Source organism: Pteronotus mesoamericanus, unplaced genomic scaffold (assembly GCF_021234165.1).
Source record: "Pteronotus mesoamericanus isolate MK-2021 breed Mesoamerican mustached bat unplaced genomic scaffold, CSHL_Meso_final contig_33, whole genome shotgun sequence".
NCBI classification, from domain to species: Eukaryota; Metazoa; Chordata; class Mammalia; order Chiroptera; family Mormoopidae; genus Pteronotus; species Pteronotus mesoamericanus.
The window spans coordinates 5,096,937-5,121,347 of NW_026555135.1; the positions used below are offsets into that span (position 1 = coordinate 5,096,937).

The following is a 24,411-nucleotide window of genomic DNA, read 5'->3' on the forward strand; positions in this document are numbered from 1 at the left end:
CCCTCAGGTTGCTGACCATTTGGTTTAGGAGGCAGAGAGGCTTGCATGGAACACAGTATGTGCTCTAATAGAGTCTGTAGGTAGAACTGAGGATTGAGCCCAGGAACATGTGCTATTTGCTAACCACATAATCCCAAGAATTCTTACCCTGCCACACCATGAAAGAAAGACTGTCACAATCCCAAAAGAGTTCCAAGGCTTTGAGAGGTTCTAACGGATTGCCCAAATCCACACCAGTGACAGAATTTGGGTCCAGTTCACAAACTAAAGCAATTAATGTTTCTATTAACCATGTGGCTTCAATAAAGAAAAAGGGGGAGAGGATTTCAGAAAAACCTAGAGGTAAATGCAAAGGACAGGAATGGCATGAGCTTGGGATGTCTTCCTTAATTTTGTGTCTGGAGCAAAAGGTGCAAGTATTAAAGATGAGCCCAAGGCTAAAGTTCAGTTGGCAGGAACGAAGGCTGGATGGATCAAAATGAACAAAGGCAGAGGTCCCAGGACTTCTCAGTGCCCCTCCCCCAGACTTCTTCCTAACTGCTCCCTAGAGATGAAAGCAGAGGCTGAATTGCCATCCTCCAGGAAGGGAAAGGTTTGCATGGCAGGCAGCCAGAGCAACCTCGCCAACTCCAAAGAGCAGCCTGAGCATCGCCATTTACCAGGCTCTGGGTGCTGTGGACATGCTCACATAACATGGCACCGTATTTCAGCCTTGAATATATCTAATGAAACCAGCATTGCTCTCTGATACCAGACTCCAGTATCAGCCCTCCCACCGTTTTCCTCTATTGTCCCAGATGGCTGCTGCCAATCCCGACCAGAACCCAGACTCAGCCCATAGCACTGTGAGAAGCCAAACCCTGGTAAGGTCAGAGGACACAACGGCACCTAGTCATTACGCCTTCCCTCACCAGCATGCGGTGAGTTTGGCCATTCAAGTCACTGCCATCAGGAGAAGGGAGAGGGGAGAGAAAAAAGGAGGGAGGGGACTGGGAGAGAGACAAAAGATCATCCGGGACAAATCATGCGACCTACTTATCAAATTCTAGAAAAATATCTCTCTTATGAGGTATAATTCTTACTCCCATCTTATAGATAAGGAAAATGAGGCAGAGAGGTAAAATAACTTTCTCAGGATCACACAGCAAAGGAGACAGAATTTGGAACCTGGCCTATGTGACTCAAAGCTTCAGACCCGGCAGCACCCTGCCTCCCTGAAGAGAGTCCGCAAGCGGGGAGCTGCGGAGGGACTGGATGGAGAGGCTCCCTACCAACACCAGGCCCATCTCCTGGGTAGGAGAAAGAAGGCACTGGCACATTCACGAGGTCTAACTTTACTGTCCCAGGTCAGAAGTGTGGTAAACTGAAAAAATAAGGGATTTGGGAGTTAAGAAATTGGAGTGCCAGCCTCAGCACCATCATGGATAAGTGGGCCTCCATCTATGCAGCCATAAAATGAAAAATAGGATACTAATTCCCCCCAGAAAGTTGGTCTAAAGATTAAATAAATTTTAACTGCACATTTAAAATCATATATTCAGTTTTCTTTATTTGTTGAGCACCCACTATAATACATGTCAGGTATTAAGGACACAGGATAGAGGTATTGAGGATACAGAGGTAAAAACAAGCAAGTTCTCTGCTCTAGAAGAACTTACAGTCTAACTGGAGAGAAAGGCAGTAAGCAAATGAGAAAACATCCGACATTAGTAAGTGCCATGCAGAGAATTATGAAAGAGGTTTATAATAGTGACTGGGTAGCAGCTTCTCAGAGGTGGGTGATCCCAGATGAACTTCTCAGAACCAGTGCCAGGCTCAGGGTCACTAGTCCCCCCCAGGGGGCTGCCCTGACATTCAACAGGACTTCTTCTTTGTTGAAAACTTTATAAAGTCATCTGTAACTAACACCTATGACCTAATGTTACCCCTGATAGAGGGAAACCATTAATAATGACATTTGATGTTACTCATGTATTTTAAATCACAGTAAAAGAAAATTCCAGAAAGCACCTACCTATTTCTAAGATAAACCAAATGTGGTGGCATTAAACACTTTCTCCAGTGACAGCCGTGCTTCTGAATCAATGGAAGGATTTAGGAAATACCGGCAAGGCCAATTCCCCCTCACATTTTAGGTTCTGCTGACCAAGCCTCCTGTTAGTGTCCAAAGTTTGAAATGTAATGTCTTTGCACTTGTGTTGTCCCATTTTATTCTTACAAATTAAAAAAAAAATCAAAACAACTTATGCCACCTCTCAGTCTTTCCAAAAATTACCGAGGCTCTATTCAGCCACTGTATGGGGTGGGCGGAGGGGGGACAGTAACTGTTGTCATTTTACATGTTTTGGAGGAATGAACTGAATTGTTCATATATAAAGGGAATGATTTTACATTTTTGGTAAGAAATACAAAACTGTTTAATTTTCAGACAGAGTAATCCTCAGAACTAACTAGTAGACTGAGAATTATCGTCTTCATTTGAAAGGTGAGGAAGCATTTTCAGGAGGAGAGTGGCTTGTCCAGTTATGCAGCAAGTCAGAGGCAGAGTTAGGACAGGAAGGTAAGTCTAGCATCCAGCCCCAGGGCTCTTTCCATGAGACTTCATTCTGCTAAATCTGCATTATCTCCTGATAAAATCTTGTGCCTCTTGCAATCAAAGCTATGTAGCAAATTAAATGTACCCAGTTTGAAATTTTAAGCTCTCTAATCAATCAAGCACCATCCTCAGCAGCCCCAATTCGACAGTGCAAAATACCAAATGCCTGGGGGTGGGTGTGATCTCAGGCATTTGGCATATTTTCCTGCCCAGCCTGGCCCGCTGACTCCTTACCTGTCCAGGCACTGTGGGAGAGGTACACCTGGGTGATGAGCCGGTGCCGCCCTGGGCCAGGATTCCTGAAGTCTGCGGGCTTGGGGTGGATCATCTGAGCCTGGCCATCTGGATATAAGACCTAAGAGGTGATAGAAGTGAGAAAAGAGGCAGAAAGAACCAAGAGCTTTCAACAAAATTGCTGGTGACATCTGCTATGAACCCCATAACAAGAGGAAAAGGAAGGAGACAACAGTCTTCACAAAAGACCGCGCCTTGAGGGGAGGGGAACACTGCTGACATTTTTAGACCCCCTGTCCCAGCACAAAGCAGTGTACGGCAAACATTTCCTGAATCCATGGTGAACAAGCAAGAGTAATGAAGTGCCTACAAAGTACAAGGAGAGGTAAAGATACTGATCCTGACATCAAAAGCCTTCCCAGGCGCCGCATCAGGATGATTCTCTACCCCCCGGCTCTGAGTCACATCATGGCCCAGCATCCACTGCCATCAATCAGTATTAAGAATAATTTCTAACTGTATCCTCTCCACTGGATTAGAAACAGTTGGGAAGCTGTTCATCCCTCTCTTTCTGCAGAGACAGCGCTCAATGAAGGGTCTGCTCCAATCACTGACCAGTTGTTCAAATCTTATTAACTGCTACAGAGTTCTTCCTTCAGCCTCTCAGGGGGGCCTCACAGCTGTCTGTGGACAGGGTCTATTATACTGCACAGTGTACAAAGGAACTGCATGAAGCTTATCCTAGAACAGCACAGAACCTGTGCCATGTAAAGATCCTGGTAAGCACAAAGTAGGGAACTGAATGGATCTTTCAATTTGAACTCTGGGAGGCATGTCTCAGCCCCCCTCCCCATAATCTCATTTCATCTCTCAGAGCTTAGCAACCCCTCCCCCTTCTACCGTTCTTTTTAAAAGCGGCTATTCACCATTCCATCTCCAGGCCCTGAATCCATATACTATAGCGCAAACATGCAGGTACCCCAGCTCCCTGATCCTTGTTATCTTTAAAGGCAATACTTGGGCTTCATTTTTTAAGGAGGGACAAGGGAGGACTGAAACACTAATGAGCACGGCCAAGAAAATGGTAAGGTAGCAGAACTCCCAGAGTTCTCAGCAAAGCTGCCCTTGATGAAAGGCCCTGACCCCTCTGTGAAATGGTCACTGCAAGCCTTCCTTCATTCCTCCCAAGTGCAGCTTAGAAATCTGTGGCCCACACAGGTCAGGAGAAGAAAATGGCCGGTGTGAATTATATTCCAAATTTCAGAAAAACTAAAACTAAAAACCACGCCTCCTCTATCATCAGGTATAATCTAGTAGGTCTGAATTGGGCTAACAAAAGTGCTATTGAATGAAGTTCCTACACATTCTGCTTTAAAAAAAAAAAAACCTCACCCGAGGATATGTTTATCGATTTTAAAAAGGGAGTGAGTGAAACATCAATTGGTTGCCTCCCATACGTGCCCTGACCATGCATCAAACCCACAAACATATGTGCCCTGACTGGGGACTGAACCTGCAACCTTTTTTTAAAAGTATATTTTATTGATTATGCTATTACAGTTGTCCAATTGTCTTTCCCCTTTGCCCCCTTCTGCCCAGTACCCACCTTCCCTCCAGGAATCCTCCCCTTAGTTCATGTCCATGGATCATGCATAAAAGTCCTTTGGCTTCTCCATTTCCTGTATTATTCTTAACACCACCCTATTTTTATTTTATTTTATTTATTTATTTTTAGACAGAGGGGAAGGGAGAAAGAGAGAGGGAGAGAAATATCAATGTGTGGTTGTCTCTCACATGCCCATTACTGGGGACCTGGCCCACAACCCAGGCACATGCCCTGACTGGGAATCGAACTGGCGACTCTTTGGTTTGGAGACCAGCCCTCAATCCAGAGCCACACCAGCCAGGGCTGATAGATTTCTTAATCCCTGTACTTTTCCCTCCATTCTCTCTGTTCCCACTCCCCACCGATAACCCTCCATGTGATCTACATTTCCATGATTCTGTTCCTGTTCAAGTTGTTTGCTTAGTTTGTTTTTTTAGATTCAGTTGTTGATAGTTATGAGTTTGTTGTCATTTTACTGTTCATAGTTTTGATCTTCTTTTTCTTAAATAACTGTCTCTTTAACATTTCATAACATTTTATAAGGGCTTGGTGATGATAAACTCCTTTAGCTTTACCTTATCTGCGAAGCACTTTATCTGCCCTTCCATTGTAAATGATAGCTTTGCTGGATAGAGTAATCTTGGATGTAGGTCCTTGCTTTCCATAAATTTGGATACTTCTTGCCAGTCCCTTCTAGTCTGCAGTTTCTTTTGAGAAATCACTGATAGTCTCATGGGAACTTCTTTGCAGATAACTCTGCTTTTCTCTTGCTGCTTTTAAGATCCTCTCTTTATCTTTAACATTTGGCAGTTAATTATGATGTGTCCTGGTGTTGCCCTCCTTGGGTCCATCTTATTTGGGACTCTCTGAGCTTCCTGGACTTGTATGTCTATTTCCTTCACCAAATTAGGGAAGTTTTTTTCATTATTTTTTCAAGTAAGTTTTCAATTTCTTACTCTTCCTCTTCTCCTTCTGGTATCCCTATGGTTCAGATGTCCCAGAGGCTTCTTATATTATCATCCTTTTTTTATTCTTGTTTCTTCATTCTGTACTCATTGACTGTTTATTTCTTCCCTTTGTTCCAAATCGTTGATTTAAACCCCAGCTTCCTTCCCATCATTGTTGGTTCCCCGCAGATTTTTTAAAATTTCACTTAGTGTAGCCTTCAATTCTTTCCTTATGCATTTGCCATACTCAATGAAATCTCTAAGCATCCTTATCACCAGTGTCTTGAATGCTGCATCTGATAGGTTGACTATCTCCATTTCGCTTTAGTTCTTTTTGTGAAGTTTTGATCTGTTCTTTCATTTGGACCATGTTTTTTTTTTCTTGGTCTCCTCAATTTGGCAGCCTTCCAGTGTTTGTTTCTGTGTATTGGGTAGAACTGCTTTGACTCTGTCTTGGCGCACCTGTTATGTTGTAAGGGGTGGAGCCTTAGGTATTCACTAGGGTGAGGCAAACTGCTTTGCTGCTTTGCGGTGCTGTATGTGGGGGTGGGGTCTGAGAGGGAACAATGTCACTTGCTTGACTCTTGTCCCATTTTCAGTCAATTCCCCCACTTCCTATATGTGACTGGTGCCATACTAGCTGCTGCCCTGGTGCTGAATTCCAGAGTGGGCGGGTTTACATATGTTCTAGGGTCACATGGGTCCTTTAAACGGACTCTCCTGAGAAACCGGCAGTTTCTTCTGCTGCTCCAACCCCTACTGGTTTTTACAGCCAGAAGTTATAAGGCTTTATTTTCCTGGTGCCAGACCCCTGAGCTGTGCAGTCTGGCCCGGGGCTGGGATGGCTTGCTCCCCAGGTATCCTTCTTGCTTTTCATTTACTACCCATTCCACCTTCCACCACCACACCATATCCACCCTGCCCCTCCTACCCGTCTGGATGAGTATTTCCTCTTTAAATCCTTGGCTGTCAGACTTTATACAGTTTAATTTTTTCTGGCAGTTCTGGGTGTATTTTGTTTTGAGATTAGCTGTGATCCTTCTTATGGTTGTGCAAGGAGGCAAGGTGTGTCTACCTATGTCTCCATCTCAGCTGGAAGTCGAACCCACAGCCTTTGATGTACAGGACACTGCTCCAACCAACCAAGCCACCCAGCCTGTACATTCTGCTTTAAAGAGCTGATACACTTTAACAGATAATATAACCTTGATGTGATCTCACTCGTATTCACTACTACATCCCTGGCACCAAAAGCACTGTCCAGATCAGAAGAGTTGTTCAGGCTCGGTGGCTGGATTGGATAGCACTTTCCAATCAACAGAGAGCTGCCTCTGACCAGGCATCAGCTTCCCATTTCCCTGACTGTAGAAGCATCCAGACAGTTTGGCCATGTGTGTAGTGGAGCTGCTTTGAAGGAGATTTTTCAGTTGAATCCAGCAGATGATGCTTAAATAATCTCTGTACAACCTTATTTATGCTCGGTTGGTCAGTGAGCTTTTTTCAGGAATAGTGTGAACCAGTGGTTCTCAATCATGGCTGTACATTGGAATCAACTATGGGCTCAGAAAACAAACAAATAAACAAACAAACAATAAAACCTGGTACCCATGGGCCCTACTCTTAGGATTCTGATTTAACTGGTATAAGCTGAGGACTGTACATTAGTACTTTTCAATGTTTTCTGAGTAAGTATGAAGTGCTCCTAGGGTGAAAAACCACTATGTGTGGGGCGGGCGGGGGGGCGGGGGGGCGGGCAGGGAGGTGGGGGGCGGTGCATGGATCCATAAACCAAAAAACCAACTGCAGCACAACTTTACAACCAGCTCAGAATTAGTTCTCTATAAGTCTCATGGTTTATAATTCCTGCTGGGAAGCCAGAGGTTTTTTCCTCTACTGTTATTGGAAGCAAATATTGCCATCTTTAAGGCCTGATTCACCCTTACCTCTTCCAGGAAGCTTTCCCGGCCTGCTCTAGGCTATTTTTCTGTCCTCTGATTGACTTGCTGCCAGTGCTTGCACCCTTATTTTTATTCATATCCCTCCTGCCCAGGATGCCTCCTTTTATCCTTATCCTTTGCTCTTACTCATCCTCTCAGATCTCACCATGCACCAACATCTCCACAAAATATTTTTTCCCTCAGCTTCCACCACAATCTCCAAATTAAGTGCCTCCAGGGTATTTTCAAAAATATTTTTAAGTATATTGCAAATGTTTTGTACTAGTCAAAAATTAGAAATAAACCTCTAGGGGAGGAAAAGTAATTTTCTCTCTACACGTCTAGGTTCTTAGCTAGAATCATTCATCTGTGTCTCCTTGAAACTGAGCATCCTGAAGGCGGGAATTCTGACATAATTACCTTTGAGACTCTAGCGTTTAGCCTGTACAATAAAGTAAACATTATTGCACGGAAAGAAGGAAGAATGGATGGATGGATAAATGGGTAGTGCTCTTTGTGGGCTTAACTGCAGACTGTATAAACTGATTAGCATCTATTCTATACCTCTCATGTCTCTAATAAACCTATCTCTAACTTCAAAAAAAATACTCCATAGTGATTACTTTTTCCCCACTTACAAATTTTGTTCACCAGGCTGACCCACCCACAGCCTCAAAAGGATTTGTTTGTTGCAGCTTGCTCGAAGCTCTAAAAAGACCAAGTCTTAACTGCACATTATCAGAATAGAAAGTGTCATGTCATTTAGTGAACCCTTACTGGGTACCAGGGACTTTATATGCATCATCTCATTTCAACGTCAACCATTCCTATTTGTTAGTTGTAGAATCTGAGGTTCTGAGTTTAAGATAACTTGCTCTAGATCAAACTTAGAAGTAAAGTTGGGATTCAAGCCCAGGTTCTTTTCTAAAAAGACTCATTTCTGCTCTGGCTGGTATGACTCTGTACACTGAGTGCCAGCTTGAGAACCAAAGGGTTGCCGGTTTGATTCCCAGTCAGGCCGCATGCCGGGGTTGCAGACCAGATCCCCAGGAGGGGGCATGCAAGAGGCAACCACACACTGATGTTTGTCTCCCTCTTTCTCTTTCCCTTTCTTTAAAAATAAATAAATAAAATCTTTAAAGAAAATAAAAATAAAAAGACTCATTTCTTCTCCATTCCCAATTTCCATACCTCAGGTAGAGATTAAAGGAGTGCTACAGTTAAATGCAAAGTTCAACACAAAGTCAGTACAGAAGCTCTGTGGGGCCAGACTCTGACACACCTGGACCTTCACAGTGCTCTGAGGATCCTGCACATGTTCCAGGGTTGCATCAACATCCAGGGCCACCACCAGCCCCGATGTAAACCGCAAAGGGTTGTCTGACTCGCCTGCTGGCTCGATGATGGTGGCTGAGGCCTTGTGGATCTGTAAACAAGAAAATATAATGATTCTAAAGCCAGGTCATCCCTGGATAACAAAACATGATCTTTGCCTTTCTGTCTCCTTATCTAACAGGTGGGCATGTGGGAGCCAATCAGAGGAAAAGCCCTAGCCCAGCCGCTCCAAAGATGAAAGATCATCAAGGGGAGCAGCTCTGTCTGGTCAGACTTCACCTGCGGGGGTATGACAAAGACCCCCACCTGCTCTGGAAGAGGGAGGTGCAGGAAGGTACTCTGCCGCAGCATGGTCTGTAGAATTTTGACCACTTCTGCTGGTTTGGATGTCATGAGTCGAGGCATAAGGTCAAGAAGTTTGTCCACAAAGCTGTCCTGCAGGTGGGGTAAATCAGAGACGAAACACCTGGAGGAATAAACAGAAGCAAATAACTATGCATTTATTTTCCAGAGGCTGAGCTTCAGAAACCTTCCAAGCGCCAAGGCAGAGAAAGTAATGAACTGGAGGAGTGCAAGGCTCCCAACTGAGATAGCCAGCTAATTATGCCTCAGTGACACAATCATCATAATGGCCGCATTTACTGGACACCCATTATGTGCCAGGTATATTTCTAAGAATTTTACATTGTCTTGATCTTCCCAGCAATCCTGTGCACTGTTACAATATTTTCTTATATTATAAATTCATTTATTAATTTAACAAATATGTCTTTAGGATTAACCAAGTGCCAAGTACTCTTCTGGACACTGGGGATAAAAGAGTAAGCAAGAGAGATAAAAAGCCTGACTTAAAAAATAAAAAGAAAGAGAGAGAAAGTTTATTTAGAAAGTCACAGAGGTAGAAGAAGCAGAAGGAATGGGCTCAGGAAAAATGTTAGAGGCAAAAGAAGGGTCCTTGGAGCTTAGGAGAAAGAGAGGTGCAAGGAAATTGTGCCTGGGGATGGGGGGTGAGAAAAGATGCTGGTGTGCTCAAGGGAGATAGACAAAGATAGATAGATGAGAGAGCTGGGGGGGGGGGGGGGCGGAGAGAGAGAGAGAGATAGGGCGAGCCAGCTGCCAAAAATACCTGTCTTCATGGAGCTTATACTGAAGTGACAGGAACACTGAGACTCAGAGAGCATGATGTGTCATCAAGGCTTTTAAAGGTTAAGTAACTTATTCCCAGCTCTGGAAGGGTTAGTCAAAATACATTTCACTGAGGAGGTGACATCAGTATAGGGCTCACAGGCTAAATTAAGAAAAACTGTGCAGCTCTAAACACATGAGGAACTTTAGCAATTCAGAGCTGTCACCTTTCTAAAAATCTCTTCAGCCCAACTGTGCAAAAACAAACTACCTTAAAGATTCGAAAACCAAAAGGCATGAACTTAGTTCATATTGAAGGTAGGATCTTAGAGATCCAAGCTGGACTATTTTGTTTGCTAGAGAACAGCACCTACTGGTGAAAGGTGGCATTGCAACCCAGCCCTATAGGAAGCTATCATCACCCAAATGAAAAAAGAATTGAGAAGTGTAGTCATATAAACCTCAGGTCTGGTCAAGTTCATGGTGACAGGGACAAAGGGTGTCAGAAAGAAATATAAGACTTAACGGGGTACTTCAAAGTCCTATAAATGTCTTCCTCCTGGTATTATACAGCCAGTGCAACACAGGTTTGGTCATTACCCTGACTCCCACTTCTTCACCAAACATTTCGCTCATCTGTTTTAACCCATTTGTATCACACAGAACTCTGAGAAAACTCTTCTACAAAACGAAAGTTAATTGGAACATTTTTTTTTTAGAGTACAGGAAATATGTAAGTTTAAAAACAGTGGTTTAAGAACAGACAAGCTGTGACTTTTCAGTAAGAGTTTCTGAGTTTTCCCACATAATACTTGTCTCTTTATGGTCTGGCTCAGTGCTGAATCCAAGAAATTCCTGATGTTTTTATTATTCTGTTGTTCTATGTTTAGGTTTGAAGCTAAAGTTAAAGAGGTTTATATACCACTAAAGAAAACACACAAATTAGGACACACTGCCACAGATACTAGCTTAATTACGTGGGCCACATCAAGAATTCTGGCTTGTGATCACTCTTGTGGCTCTGTTAGTAATATTCTCTGCATAACCAAGATTTTTTAAAAAGATGTATTTTTATTTATTTACTTTTTATCCTCACCTGAGAACACGCTTATGAATTTTAGAGAGAAGGGGAAGGGGGAGAGAGAGGGAGAGAAAAATTTATATGAGAGAGAAACATCTATTGGTTGCCTCTTGCATGTGCCCCAACCAGGTATCAAACCTGCAACTTACGCATGTGCCCTGACCGGGAATCAAACCAAACATTTCGGTCTACAGGATGATTCTCCAACCAGCTGAGCCACACCCTCCAGGGCCATAACCAAGATTTAATAAGCTAGAAAAGAGGTGAAATACTTACCTCTGAAAAAAATCCACCTCCTGTAAAAATTTTTCACACATTCCAAATAAGGGGTCAACTCTGTAGGAAACAAAAGAAAAGAAATTTGCTTATGAAATCCGCGAACTGGATTGAGGACCGAAGTCCCAGACTCCTGAGCCTACATAAAAGGAGAACGAGCATATTACACTATAAAAATCATCTTTAAGAGAAATACAGGACTGCTAATGAACCTAGAGGGAAATATCTGCCAGGATTTCAAGACCCGATCAAAAAACTGCAGTGCCCATTAGGCTTGATGACATTCAAAATCAAAAACCATCACAGGCTACCCTTGGCACCAGATTCACCAGAATACAGAACAGGAGCACAGCCTGCTGATCGTGCGTGTCACGGTCCTCCTCTGTGGGAGTCCTTGCAGCAGTCCATTCAGTGGCCCTCCCACATAGCTGCCTGGCAGCTTTGACTCTGCAGCGGACAGGCTGGGCGCAAGGAGATGAGATCTATATCTGGCGGGTGTGGGAACATTCTGGCTTAGTAGCTTCATGCTCCATAGGTGTTAATGTGTCTTGAAACTACCCATGGGCATACCTCCCAGGGTCCCCACAAGGGATATGCTCAGTTACAAGAATTGCTGCACTCAGTGAAGCTCAAAGCAATGGGGTTTGCATCAGATAATTATGGTAACTCTGTCAGAGATCGTTTTTTACCATAGCAGTGTTACCTAAACAGCTGACACTATCAGGTTTTCAAGGAACAGCCCTAGAAAGTTAACCAATGGTGAAATTCTCATGCAGTAAAGGAAAAGCTTTTGTTACTACTTTGCCCACAAACACAGACTATGCTCTCTTTTCTTTGTCTTGACTTCCTCAGCCGCACAGTATTTAACAGTATTTTACTACAGTAAAAACTCACTGCATACATAAATAACCCAGGCATCATGCTAGGCCACTGTAAGTTACTAGTCACACAACAGATTTTCCTTTTGACCTTTGTGCATTTTCTTTTATTCCTTGTAATTTCTGCATGAAACATCCTATTTTCATATTATTATAATATATATCAATATATTATTCATTGGAGGAGTGAAATTCCATTGAAGAAAAACGAATACTCTTTTCTCTATATAAAACTACGTAACAGAATAGTGTCCAGGTTCTCAATGACCTATGTTAGTCTTTTTACTAAAATGAAAGTTCTGTTAGGGTTCTATCTTTGTATTGTTCATCATGTATTTCCTCACATAAGCAATAAATATTTGCTAAATGAATAAATGAGAAATGGCAAATAAAAAATTACTTTCCTAACCAGGTAGCACTGGGAACTTTCTTAACTCTGATAAACTACCCGAGTGCAACTGAAATTTGACAGTGAGGTTAACCCACCAAAGACCTCCAGGAGTGCGAAGACTGGCTAGGAGAACTCCAGCTAGGCGGGGACTGAATGGCAAGCAATTTGGCCAAGCAGTGTCACTTTCTGGCCTGCTTATACAGAACCAGCTTGGAGAACTTTCAAACAGTAAAATACAAAAAGATTTAGAGAACTCTCCCCAAACCCCCAAACAGAGCAGGCAGCCTCACCTACATGCTACATAAAGTGGGCATCTACCATGGAGAACTCCCCGTTTTCTCTTGGCGTGAGGAAGGAAAGCAGTGGAAGAGTGAGGCACTGAGATCAGGGTAGGAGAGATCAAGCACTGACCTACAACTGCTGGGAAAGCCTCCATCAACTGTCGCTTTAACCTAGTCTAGACTTGCATGTATAAGGATGCAAAGACAATGGGAAATTACTAGATGTTATGAGGATAATCAGGAGCTGTAAAGCAGATCAAGCAGACCTTAAGGAGATGAAGTCAAGGCAAGAAAGCAGAGGAACCTTTAAAAAAAAATTTCAAATAAGTAACCACTGTGAGATTTAAGTGGAGATTTGAAAGGATACTTCATTGATGAAGCAAGAGAAATTGCGACAAAAAAGGCAGGCCGAATAAAGCACACTTGGAAAAAACCAGTACAAGCAGTCCCCCTTTATTCACATTTTCACTTTCTGCAGTTTCAGTCACCTGTGGTCAACAATGGTCTGAAAATATTAAATGGCAAATTCCAGAAATAAACAACTCACAAGTGTCAAAATGCACACCATTCTGAGTAGTGTGATAAATCTTATGCCATCACACCGGGCACATAAATCATCCCTTTGTCCAGCATATCCGCACTGTATATGTTACTTAATAGCCATCTCCGTTGTCAGATTCACTGCTAAAATATCACACAGTGTTTGTGTTTTGAGTAATTTTTATTTCACTTCATAGCGGCCCCAAAGCACAGGATCAGTGATGCTGACAATTCGAGTATGTCAAAGAGAAGCCATAAGGTGCTTCTTTTAAGTGAAAAGAAGTGTATATATAGGAAGAAACATAGTATACATAGGGTGCAAGATTGTCTGTGGTTTCAGGCATTCACTGGAGGTCCTGGAATGTATCCCCTTCAGATAAGGGAGGACTACTGTAATAATGAAATCAATATTCAAAGAATATTAGAATGAAAAATGATGAAAACTGAAATGATAAATTAAAAGAGCATTTGAGGAATTTACTCAAAATATAGAATAGAAAAAAAAATTACAACAGAAAAGAAAAGATATAGGGAAAATAGATCCAGAAGATACAGTATCTAGTGTGAGAGGCTGGACTGGATGGAAGAAGTAGTAATTAAAGAAATAATGGAAGAGAAACAAAACTGATCTAAAAACAGAGTTGAGACTTCAAAGTCCCAGTAAAGGCCAGTAAGAATAGTGAAAGGAAACACAGACCTACACATATCCTGGTGAAATTTCTGAATTCTAAAGAGAAAAAGAGAAGTTTACAGCTTTGACCCAAAAAGTAAGCTGCCTACAAAGGAAAGAGAACCAGACTGACATCAGACATCCTAACTGTAACATTAAATACTAAGAGGCAAAAAGCAGTATTTACACAGTTCTGAAAACCATTCCTGGAGAATGTGTTCCAGTCAAATAAACAGTGAATTAGAACAAGAAATTTAAAAAGTCAAATGTGATACAAAAAGAACAGTGGATGGCAAATTGGGACTAAATAATTTTGATAATGTATGTATAAAAATTAATGCATATTTTAAGAAAGGATTCTTAAGAGCTATATTATAAAAACATAATTCTAAAGTAAAACTAAATTCCAAATTAAATAGTATAAGACAATTTTTAAAAAGCACACTAAAACTTTTCATTTTGATCTGAGGTGTTCTTGATAGAGGTGATCATAAATTCTATTTAATTTTTTTATGCTGGTAAGAGAAATTCATTATGTTTATTAAAAACATAAAAGTGGTCCTGGCCGGTATGGCTCAGTTGGTTGGAGTGTCATCCCATAGACCAAAAGGTTGCAGGTTCAATTCCTGGTCAGGGCACATGCCTGGGTTGCAGGTTCCATCTCCTGGCAGGGCATGCAAGAGGCAACAAATCGATGTTTCTCTCTCACATCAATGTTTCTCTCCCTCTCTCTCACCCTTCCTTCCCTTAAGAATGTCCTCGAGTGAGGAGAAATATATATATATATGTAAACTAATATTTAATCAACAACTCTGAGCTTTATCAAGTGTTTACTCTGAAAGTGTTAGAGAAGTATTTTAAGGGCTTTATATAGAAAATTCAATAATCCTCACAATAGCCCTATGAGGGAGAGTGAGGTACCACTATTATCCTAGTATGACTTATGAGGAACAAACTGAGACACAGACTGTTTATATAATTTATCCAAGGTCACTAAGTTTGCAAATGGTGGAGCCAATATCGAATCCATTCAGTGGGGCACCACCGCCCTCTTCACTATGATCTGCCTCTCACTTGAATAGGTCAGAATTAGGGTACAGAACTTTTAAACCCCCAGGAAGAAAAACAACAAAGAAAACAATCGGTCCATCAAAATATCAAGAAAGAAAAATAGCATACAAATGGAAAATATAAAATAATACAGCATGAGTAAAGACCAAATTATATGAGAATCTTTATATGACATGGAAAGATGAAATACATTGTTCGATGAAAAGAAAAGGAGGCAGGGCAGCCAAGTATCTTATAACTTGACTTACGTTTAGCATATACGCATTTATAATCTGCACGTGCTTATCTGGCTTGGGAAAAGGCTGTTGACAGCTGTTATAAAAGAAGTGGATTCCCAGGCAACCTTCACTTAATCTGCAATATTTAAATTTTCACAATAGTCGTATGTAAACCAAAAAATACATCTACTGTCTTTAAATATTGATAAAAAGTGTAGATGCCATCTCAAGTACCTATCACTTTTCTCAGCTGTGACTGAGTAGTAGGGATTAAACATTTATTAAGTGAATGTATGGATATCTCTATGATTAAATTACTACATGAGCTTATCAGGGCACTATCAAGATAAGTGAAGAAATAAAAAAATATTCAGAAAGTTCTTTCTGACCTAATATTTTCAGTGCTTACTTAAAAACCCATATTTATTTCTCCATGCCATGTTTAGGCTGAAACAACTGCTGGACTAAGCATCAGATATATCTTTGATCTGGCAACAAGTTACATAAATGTGTACTATATCAAATCTATGATGCCACCATTCTTAAGATGCATCTTTATTTTATGAAACAAGAAGGAACAAAATAATCCACTTTCAATCAAACTATGGCACACCACCAAAATATCTGCTTTCAGAGAAGTTAAAAAATGTGCATTTTTGAATTGATGAAATATGGCAATTCTCATTATCAGAAAGTCTAAAAACTACCATTATATTGAGTTCTTACTATGTACCAAGTACCATGCTAAGTGCTTTTACATGTATTATCCAATTCATTCTTCATAGAAACCCCATTAGGCAGATGCTTTCTCATTTTATAGACAGGGAAACAAGGCAACAGAGAGGTTTAAAAACCTGTCTGGAATCAAACTAATAAGTGGAGAGTTCAGGATTTGAAATAATGGTCTCAGTACATGGTAGATTCTCTTAATTGGTCTTTAATGCCTTGGAGAGAGTTTATTAGTCTCTTCAGAAGAGAAAAATGCTAAAATCTGATACTAAATGATTAAAGAAATTTATCAAGGACCACAAAGAATGTCCATGTTTCCAGATGAAGTCCTATGTTGTGCTGTAGACAATAAAGAACCACTGGAGTGTTTTTCCAGGGATCTCCTATAATCTAAGAACAGAACCTGGAATATCTGAAAAAATTAACACTAATATCCCTTAGCTAATCTTTCCATGCCACCCCTCTGGGCCAGCTGCACATCTTACCCTCGAGTAGTTCGTGCCGTTACTATAAGCTGCAAGGCTTTGGCCTGCAGCCTCATGTGATGTATAATCACTACTTGCTTATTCTCCACACCACTGTACATGAACTCCATTTTGTAGGTCTCTTCCATGATCTATAAAGAAAAGGTAATTAACGATCAGTGAAAATATCAAGTCTTCCTTGAGAGTAGCATAGAACTGTAGGTGAATTCTGAGTTGAGGTTTTTTATGCCTATACTTTAGTCCTGAACTGAGATTTTTTTTAAAAGATATATTTATTGATTTTAGAGAGACAGGAAGAGAGAGAAGGAGAGAGAGAGAGAGAGAGAGAGAGAGAAACGTCAATGTGACAGAGTAACATCGACTGGTTGTCTACCATATACACCCCAACCGGGGATCGAACCCGCAACCTAGGTATGTGCTGCGACCAGGAATCAAACTGGCAACCTTTTGGTGTATGGGATGATGCTCCAACCAACTGAGCCACACTGGCCAGAGCCTGAATTGAGATTTTTAAGTGCCTACGTTGAGAGAAACTAACATAATTTGAGAGAAATTAATGTAAGTGTTGAGAGAAATGTAAGTATTCCTTGCAGAAAAAGAAAATAAATTATTTTGTAAATTGAAAAACAAAAGACTTTCTTCTGGTAATAAAATCATCTTAGTTGATGATATGATGATATGAGTTTAATCACTGATAAAATTGTGAAACACTGTTTGTTACTCTAAACCAAACTTACTGCACTGTGGGAACAAATGAATATATGCTATATATGGAAACCCAAACTCCAAGAAAAGTCCTCAAGAACTGAGCATCAAGAACGAAGAACCACTTATTAGTCATCTAGACAGACTGTCCTATGGGCCTAGACTTTGGGATTAAGCGCAGAAAACAAGGTTTATGACCTCAGCTCAACCCCACTGCATCTTAAGCTCTTGCTCTACTCTAGCCAAACGAGCTACTCCCATCCACATGATGCTTCTTTTCCCCTTCTGTGCTTGCCTTCCTTTGAAGGCTCTGCGGTCAGAGAAATCACTCCAGGCTCTCCTAAACTGACAGTAAGACAAGATATGTAACTACATGGTACCTCAGTTTCTCTATGTATGCATAGGGAAGAAACAGTACCAACATTATAAAATTTAAAGGATTAAATGGGACATGGGAAGAGCTTAACACAGTATCTGTGATAAAGCAATTTCCTCTCTTTCTTCCAGACTACAGCTCCTTAGTCCTCTGCCTCCCAACATGGGACATTTTGGGACTCCAGTCGTTAAGTCCTACTCCCCTACAAAAAGCCACATAGCAGGTGTGAAAGGGAGTGTAGAGCAGATAAGAGATCAAGCAGAACAGTAGAAAGAAAACAGATTCTGAGTATCAGAGGATCTGGGCTCAAATCACTGACTCTACTACCTAGAAATCTATGAATTTAACCTTGCTGAGCCTTAATTGTTTCACCTGTAAAATGGGCTTAACACATAGTCCTACCGAATGGGATCATTGTGAGGGTTAATTAAAATTAACTTGAAATCATTTAGTGAACTGTACTGTAACTTCCTACTGGGTCATAAACATTTGGTTATGTACAGACTCACTATCCAGAAGACCTGAACCAGAAGAGTTCACTAAATGCCAATACCTAAGAATGAAGGGAAACTGCCCAAAGCTAGAAAGAAAGAAACTCAAATCGAATAAAATGAAATGCTACTTAATGACCTGAGGAGAAATGTAAGAACCTTTAACATTCATTTAGTAAGGGCTAAAAATTTAAACACCCTGAAAAGTAGTTCAACTATATTTTCAGATAAGATTCATGATAGCATTTATTGGATTTTAGTGTATCTGAAATACAAACTGGTAATATTTTAGAACACAAAGAATCTTAGAACTCATTTAATTGAACTGCCATATTTTACAGAGGAGGAAAAAAAACCCATGGAGGTTAAATAACCTGTTCAATATTACCCAGAAAACTAGGGGCACACCTGGGACCAGACCCCAGATCCCTTGCCTCTTAAACCAGTGCTGTGACCCCTCATTTTATGCTGCTTCTCATCGCACTAACTTCTGTTCTCACAGGCTGAAACTGGGGAGGCCAAAGCAGAGACGTGGAGCCACGGGAAGGCCTCTGGCTCTGACGTGAAAGAGACAATTCCTGCACAGAGATCTACTGAGGAGAAGGTGTCTATTAGCTTACCTGTTTTGCTGCTGCTGAGGCCAAATCACTCTGCTTCACATACAAAGGGGCGGCCACATTCCACAGCTTTTCCTGTAAGGCCTACACATACAAATCAGGAGAGGACAAAACACTGAAGTCACAAAAACTGGCCTATCATTTGAGATTTACGTGTTTATTTTGTTTTGAAAATCTACGGTGATCAGGACTTCCCTTCAGTCTTATCCTTTTAAGCCGCTAAGCCCTACCTATTAAGGAGAGAGAATACCAATGGTTTGGTAACTAAACTCCTCCCCATTCAATCCAATTCCTAGCCCAAAGGCCCTCTTGTCCCAGATTAGTGCTTGCAAGTACAGTGCAGGAGCCTTGACGGTCTCACCAGAATGCCCAGGCAAGCCAGCTTCCGAGGCCCAGAGCCCATGTTCCCAGAGCCACTGGACTGCCCTGACTGCCTAGACGCTTCTTGCTTGACTGTGGTTTGTTTCTTTTCCCCATGCTCACTGTTCTTTGAACAGTCCCATCACCTAACTGGCACAGCTTTCCTAGATTCCACCCTCCCTCACGCTTTCTACATTCAAAACTATCACTTAAAGCCACAGATTTAACCTCCCATCTCTCTCCTCTTCTATCCATCCATATGGCCCATCTCTCATCTCATCTACACCTTTGTTATAGTTTCTAATTTCCACAGTCCTTCTTAATTATAGACATAATCCAATGACATTACAAAAAACCGAGACTAATACTGTCCAACAGAAATATGAATCAAGCCATGTATATAATTTTACATTTTCTAGTAGCCACAGTTTTAAAAATAAAAACAGGTGAAATTAATTTTAACAGTATAGTTTATTTAACCCAGTATATCCAGCATAATACCATTTGACTATGCCATTAATATTTTTAAAATTACTGAGATAGTTTACATGCTTTTTTCATACAAAGTCTAAGAAATCCAGTGTGTATTTTGCATTTACAGCACATTTCAATTTGAACTAACAACATTTCAAGAGCTCAACAGTCACATGTGCCTGGTGACTATCATATTAGGCAGTGGCAAGTCTAGACTATAGATACAGAAATCTTTAAACACCCAAAAAATACTATCTTATCAGAGTTGTTGTTCTTGAATATTTGCTTCCCATCATTTCTCAAATGTTTATTTTTATATAGCTGTAGTTAGAAAGCTGAAGTAATTTTGTATGTTTTTTTGGTACATAACATTACACTGTATTTTGTGATAGTTATATTATTCTTCATAAAGACCACTACTGGCCACAGACTCTACGGGGTAGATGTGCCACATTTGAGGCAGCTCCTCCCCGATTACCAAACACCTGCCCGCCTCAGATTCTACATCTGGGTCCCTTACCTACCCTGCCACTCCATGACACCTAGTAAACAACACAGTTCGATATTCTTTTTAGGAGTAATGTCTTCTGATTGCCTACTCTAGAAAAGCAGATTCTTTTCAAAGGCCTTCTTGTATTCCCACAGGTACGACAGCAAGCCACAGAAGAAGGAAAAAGACCAACAGTGCCATGGCACTCACTACTCACCAAACACTAGGCCAACGGCATTCATACCTATTGTTTGCTACCACTCCTTACTTGGGTAGAGCTTCTAGCCCTGTTTCACAGAAGCTTGGAAAAGCCAAACAGCTTTGCCAAGGGGCATAAAGGAAGTTTTGGGGAGTAATGGAAATGTGCTATATCTTGACTGTGGTGGTAGTTATGCAAATATATACATTTGAAAAATATCTCACTGAACAAGGGCTATTTAAATTCTAACTTACTTAGTGTACACACACCTTCACACGCATATATAGACTTGCAAAACCTTACGGTCATACATCTTACAGTGGGAAATAATTTCTGACTTCTCCATTTATTCTGACTTTGAACAAACATCATTCATCACTTTGAAGACTAATAACATTTGAAACTAAAGCCAAGATAAAAGCTTACCAAGTAAGAAGGGCTCTTCCAAATCCTAAGCCTAAATTTATAGCAAAGCTCTGCACTTTGCTGCAGAAGCTGAAAGCTATTGAACTAGCTTAATTGGTTTTCAACTCAGTAAACCGAAACAGTTTCTTGGGTACCAATTTTTTGTGTATATACATAATCTGACCACCTAGTATGAAATGCCAGCAAGTTGGCCCTTTTAAGATTAATGAAATCAACCTTTAATTTTACTTTGACAAAGTGAAATTAGCATTTAAAAAAAATAAAAGTTCATATAAATTCTTTGCTAATCAAATTAGAAAAAACAATGAAAATCCCTGGGACTCTAAAGAAAATGGTTGCATATCTGATCTGCTCTAATTACATAATGATGAAAGAATTCTACCAAATTAAAAAATTTCAAATTCCTATATGAGTTAACAACTCTTTAGTTAGAGCCAGATATAATTACAACACAGAGTACGTAATTCTCCATTTCTAAGTGGCTGCAAAAGACCATTTATTTTTCTAATTATGGCCTCAAACATTGTCAGGTCTGTTCAAGTATGTACTTAGCATCACAATCACAAGCCATAATGGGTCCAAACCTACCTTGATGAGAAGAAGTTGACACCGAAGATAGGTAGCAGAGAAGTCAGCGACTCCTGCCAATTCAGACTGAAGTTCTCCAAGTCTTTGCAGATCCCTGTAGTAAATAAAACCCCAAGTCAAACATGGGATAAGGATAATAACAGCAATATAAAAATCATGCCAAAGCATTTTACCATTTTACACCTAATAAACTGGTCATAAATTTTTAAAATAGCACCCAGTACTGGAGTGGTTATAATAAAAGTGGTTCACTGACACTTTGATCGTGGTTTAAGCTGATACAATTCTTTTGGAAAGCAAAACTGTACCGTTATAAAAGTTACACATATGGTCAAATATTTTGATCAGTAGCTTTATGCTGAGAAGTAGTTCTAAAGAATCTTCAACAGAAATGAAATGTTCAATGCCTCCTCATATTCATTGTGTAGACTATTATAGTAAATAACTCAGTAACTGCTTAAATATTCAATGGTAGTAAGAATCTTAAATATTACTATGTATCTACTCAATGCAATATTCTATAGCCATTAAAATATAAAATGGTAAGAAAGTATATAATCTCGACCATGTAAAAACTATACACAGGAGAAAAATACAGCACAGTGGTTTTCTGGATAGAGGTATTCAGGGGATTTTTAGGGCCTTCTCCCAACTATGCTTTATTTTCCAATTGTTTTATACTATGGACAAGTATTTTTGTATCATCAGAAAAAGAAATCTGCCTGTGGACAAGAACACAGACAAAGTGACACACAGATAAAAATAGTTGTATTGGGGGCTCAAATTACTAATTTAAAATTTTTAATTTTTTGCCCTGGCTGGTGTGGCTCAGTGTATTGAGTGCCGGCCTGCTAACCAAAGGGTTGTCGGTTCAATTCCCAGTCAAGGCACACGCCTGGATTGCAGGCCAGGTCCCCAAGATGGGGTGCGTGAGAGGCAACCACACATTGATGTTTCTTTCCCTCTCTTTCTCACTCCCTCTTCCTCTCTAAAAATAAATAAATAAAATCTTTTAAAAATTTAAAAAAATGTTTTGAATAGATAATACATACCTATAGAATTACACTGATAAGATACAGAATTAAAAGATACTGAAGGATATATAGCGATACAATTCAATTAGTCCACCTTCCTATACCTGTGCACTGCTAACCACTATACCCTGTCCAGAGGAACCACACTACCAGTTTCTTTTGAATTCTTCTAGAAATATGCTATACATCTACAAAAAAGTATTGTTTTTCTTTTCTTACATCTTCTCTTTTGGGGAGAGGTATGTGTGTGTGAGAGAGACCACTAACAATCCATCTCAGAAAAAAAAATCTTTAAAAAGTTGCCTCATTTTTAATGGCGATATCAAAATTTCATATAGAAACAATAACTGTTAGAAATGAAGACTGGGTCAAGAGGAAAGTTAAATGTTTCAGGGCTGGCATAATACATTAGGTTTCATAGTAGCCTGTACCTAACTCTCCACCAGACTAAGCCTCTCCCTGTACTGTCAGACAAATGTTTGATAGCTTACGCTGCTTCCTAAGAACCTTGATACCGGGGAGAAGGTGCTCTGGAAAGGGGCATGAAGTAAAGTATTCCCAAAGTACCTGAAGAAATTGGGGTCTGTAGACTGTGTATCACTACTTGTGAGTTTTGGTGGCTTGCGCTGGTCCTGGAGAGCCTGCTTACGCGTGGGAACCCAGCACAATAAAAGGCAAGACCTGTACTAGCTATTCATACTTGTAAAGTGCTAATTTTCTCTTTAATATCTCTGAGGACTCTCTTACAAAACACAGCCCTGAATCATTCTACTTGTGAACCATTTCCTTTCCACAGAGATTCTGCCTTCTGCTACAATTACAGAGACACTGGCCACCTGGCTACATGTTTGCTGACTGCCATCACTGTTAAATTAGTCCACCACCCTCACTCCAAAGCAATTGTTCCGAATTGCGCAGAACAAGATGTAACGCAACAAGCCATGGGAAATCTGACCTACTGAACAAAAAAAAAGAAAAGAAAAAAGAGAAAAAGGAAACTTGCTAGCCCTGGGGAAAACACTCTATGTCCCAGCATTTCCTCTCCGGACCTCTTTGTGCCCACAATCCTCAAAAACCAGTTTAGACATTCAGGAGACTATGTCCCCTTTAATGAAAAAGCTTACAAACAGCACCTTCTATGTGCACTGTACTAGGTGTTTCCTTACATGAGCTCATGTAATCCTTACAATGTGAACTGCAATTAATCTCATTTCACTAAGAAGGAAACTGAAGATCAGAGTTTACGTGGTTTACAAAAAAACAGGCCATGAACTCAGGTCTAAGTCTTTTTCCCCCCCAACCATATCATATTGCATTTCATTTATTCTTTTGCTATTAAAACTCTTTTCATATATTTATGAACTGTATCAAATACAGATGAGACCAAAACTGATGTAAAATCAGATAAATATGAAGCCGCATTTCTAGAGATGTGATGTGGCAGGGCAAAAGAGCCCGTCCCAGGAACACGCACTTTAGCAACCCGTAGTCAACATGATGGCAGTAAGTAGCATTTTAAAAAATGTTATAAGAATATAAGTTTACATATATTATAATTTTTTTTAATAAAAAGCTTACACAACAAGCAGAATTCATTTTAAAATCATCATTTAAAATAGTAAAAAAGACTCTGGATGTGTAAATCAAATGTTTATGACTAAGCATTCCTTTCAATCTCTTACAATCTCTGAACATCAAATTTACAAGTAATGTCTCTTAGTAGTTTGGCAGAATAACGAGGAATGTTAGAAAATGCAAAATGAGTACCACATCCTGATAACTTTTCAAAAGCTATCTTCATTCTTGCACTCAGATGGTTACAAATAGCAAACATTTTATTTCCACCTCTTTACTTACTAGTTTCCAAGCTACAAAACAGGCACTGTTCCTTGGAGACATGAAACAATGCAGAGCAAAAGGAGGATTTCTAAAAATTTAACCAAGAAATCCCATGTTCTTTAGGGTTGATGTTTTTAAACATTTCCATAAGGAAAGAAGTATATTTTTAAAAATAATTTTTTATTTTTCAATTCCAGTTGACATACAATATTATTAGTTTCAGGTATACAACCCAGAGATCAGACAATACACAGCCTAAGTGATCATCCTGATAAATCCCACACCCACCTGACACCATATAGGCTCTGGCACAAATAACCCCCCTTTTTTTATTACAAAATCTTTTATTACAAAATCATAAGCATGTAATTCTGTAACATAACAATATCACACTCAAGCACACCATGTGAAA

The 24,411-nt window shown here is 40.2% G+C and overlaps 1 protein-coding gene across 1 annotated transcript in view; it reads right to left on the reverse strand.

Moving 5' to 3' along the window:
• Positions 1-24,411, reverse strand: part of INTS4 (integrator complex subunit 4) — a 100,577-nt gene that overhangs the window by 1,015 nt on the left and 75,151 nt on the right. Inside the window, exons 16-22 of the mRNA XM_054576317.1 lie at positions 21,127-21,220; positions 18,593-18,673; positions 16,401-16,531; positions 11,138-11,197; positions 8,962-9,121; positions 8,603-8,746; positions 2,831-2,951 (exon numbers count right to left, since the gene is read on the reverse strand). Of these exons, the coding sequence (XP_054432292.1) occupies positions 2,831-2,951; positions 8,603-8,746; positions 8,962-9,121; positions 11,138-11,197; positions 16,401-16,531; positions 18,593-18,673; positions 21,127-21,220 (791 nt within the window). The remainder of the gene's footprint in view (positions 1-2,830; positions 2,952-8,602; positions 8,747-8,961; positions 9,122-11,137; positions 11,198-16,400; positions 16,532-18,592; positions 18,674-21,126; positions 21,221-24,411) is intronic.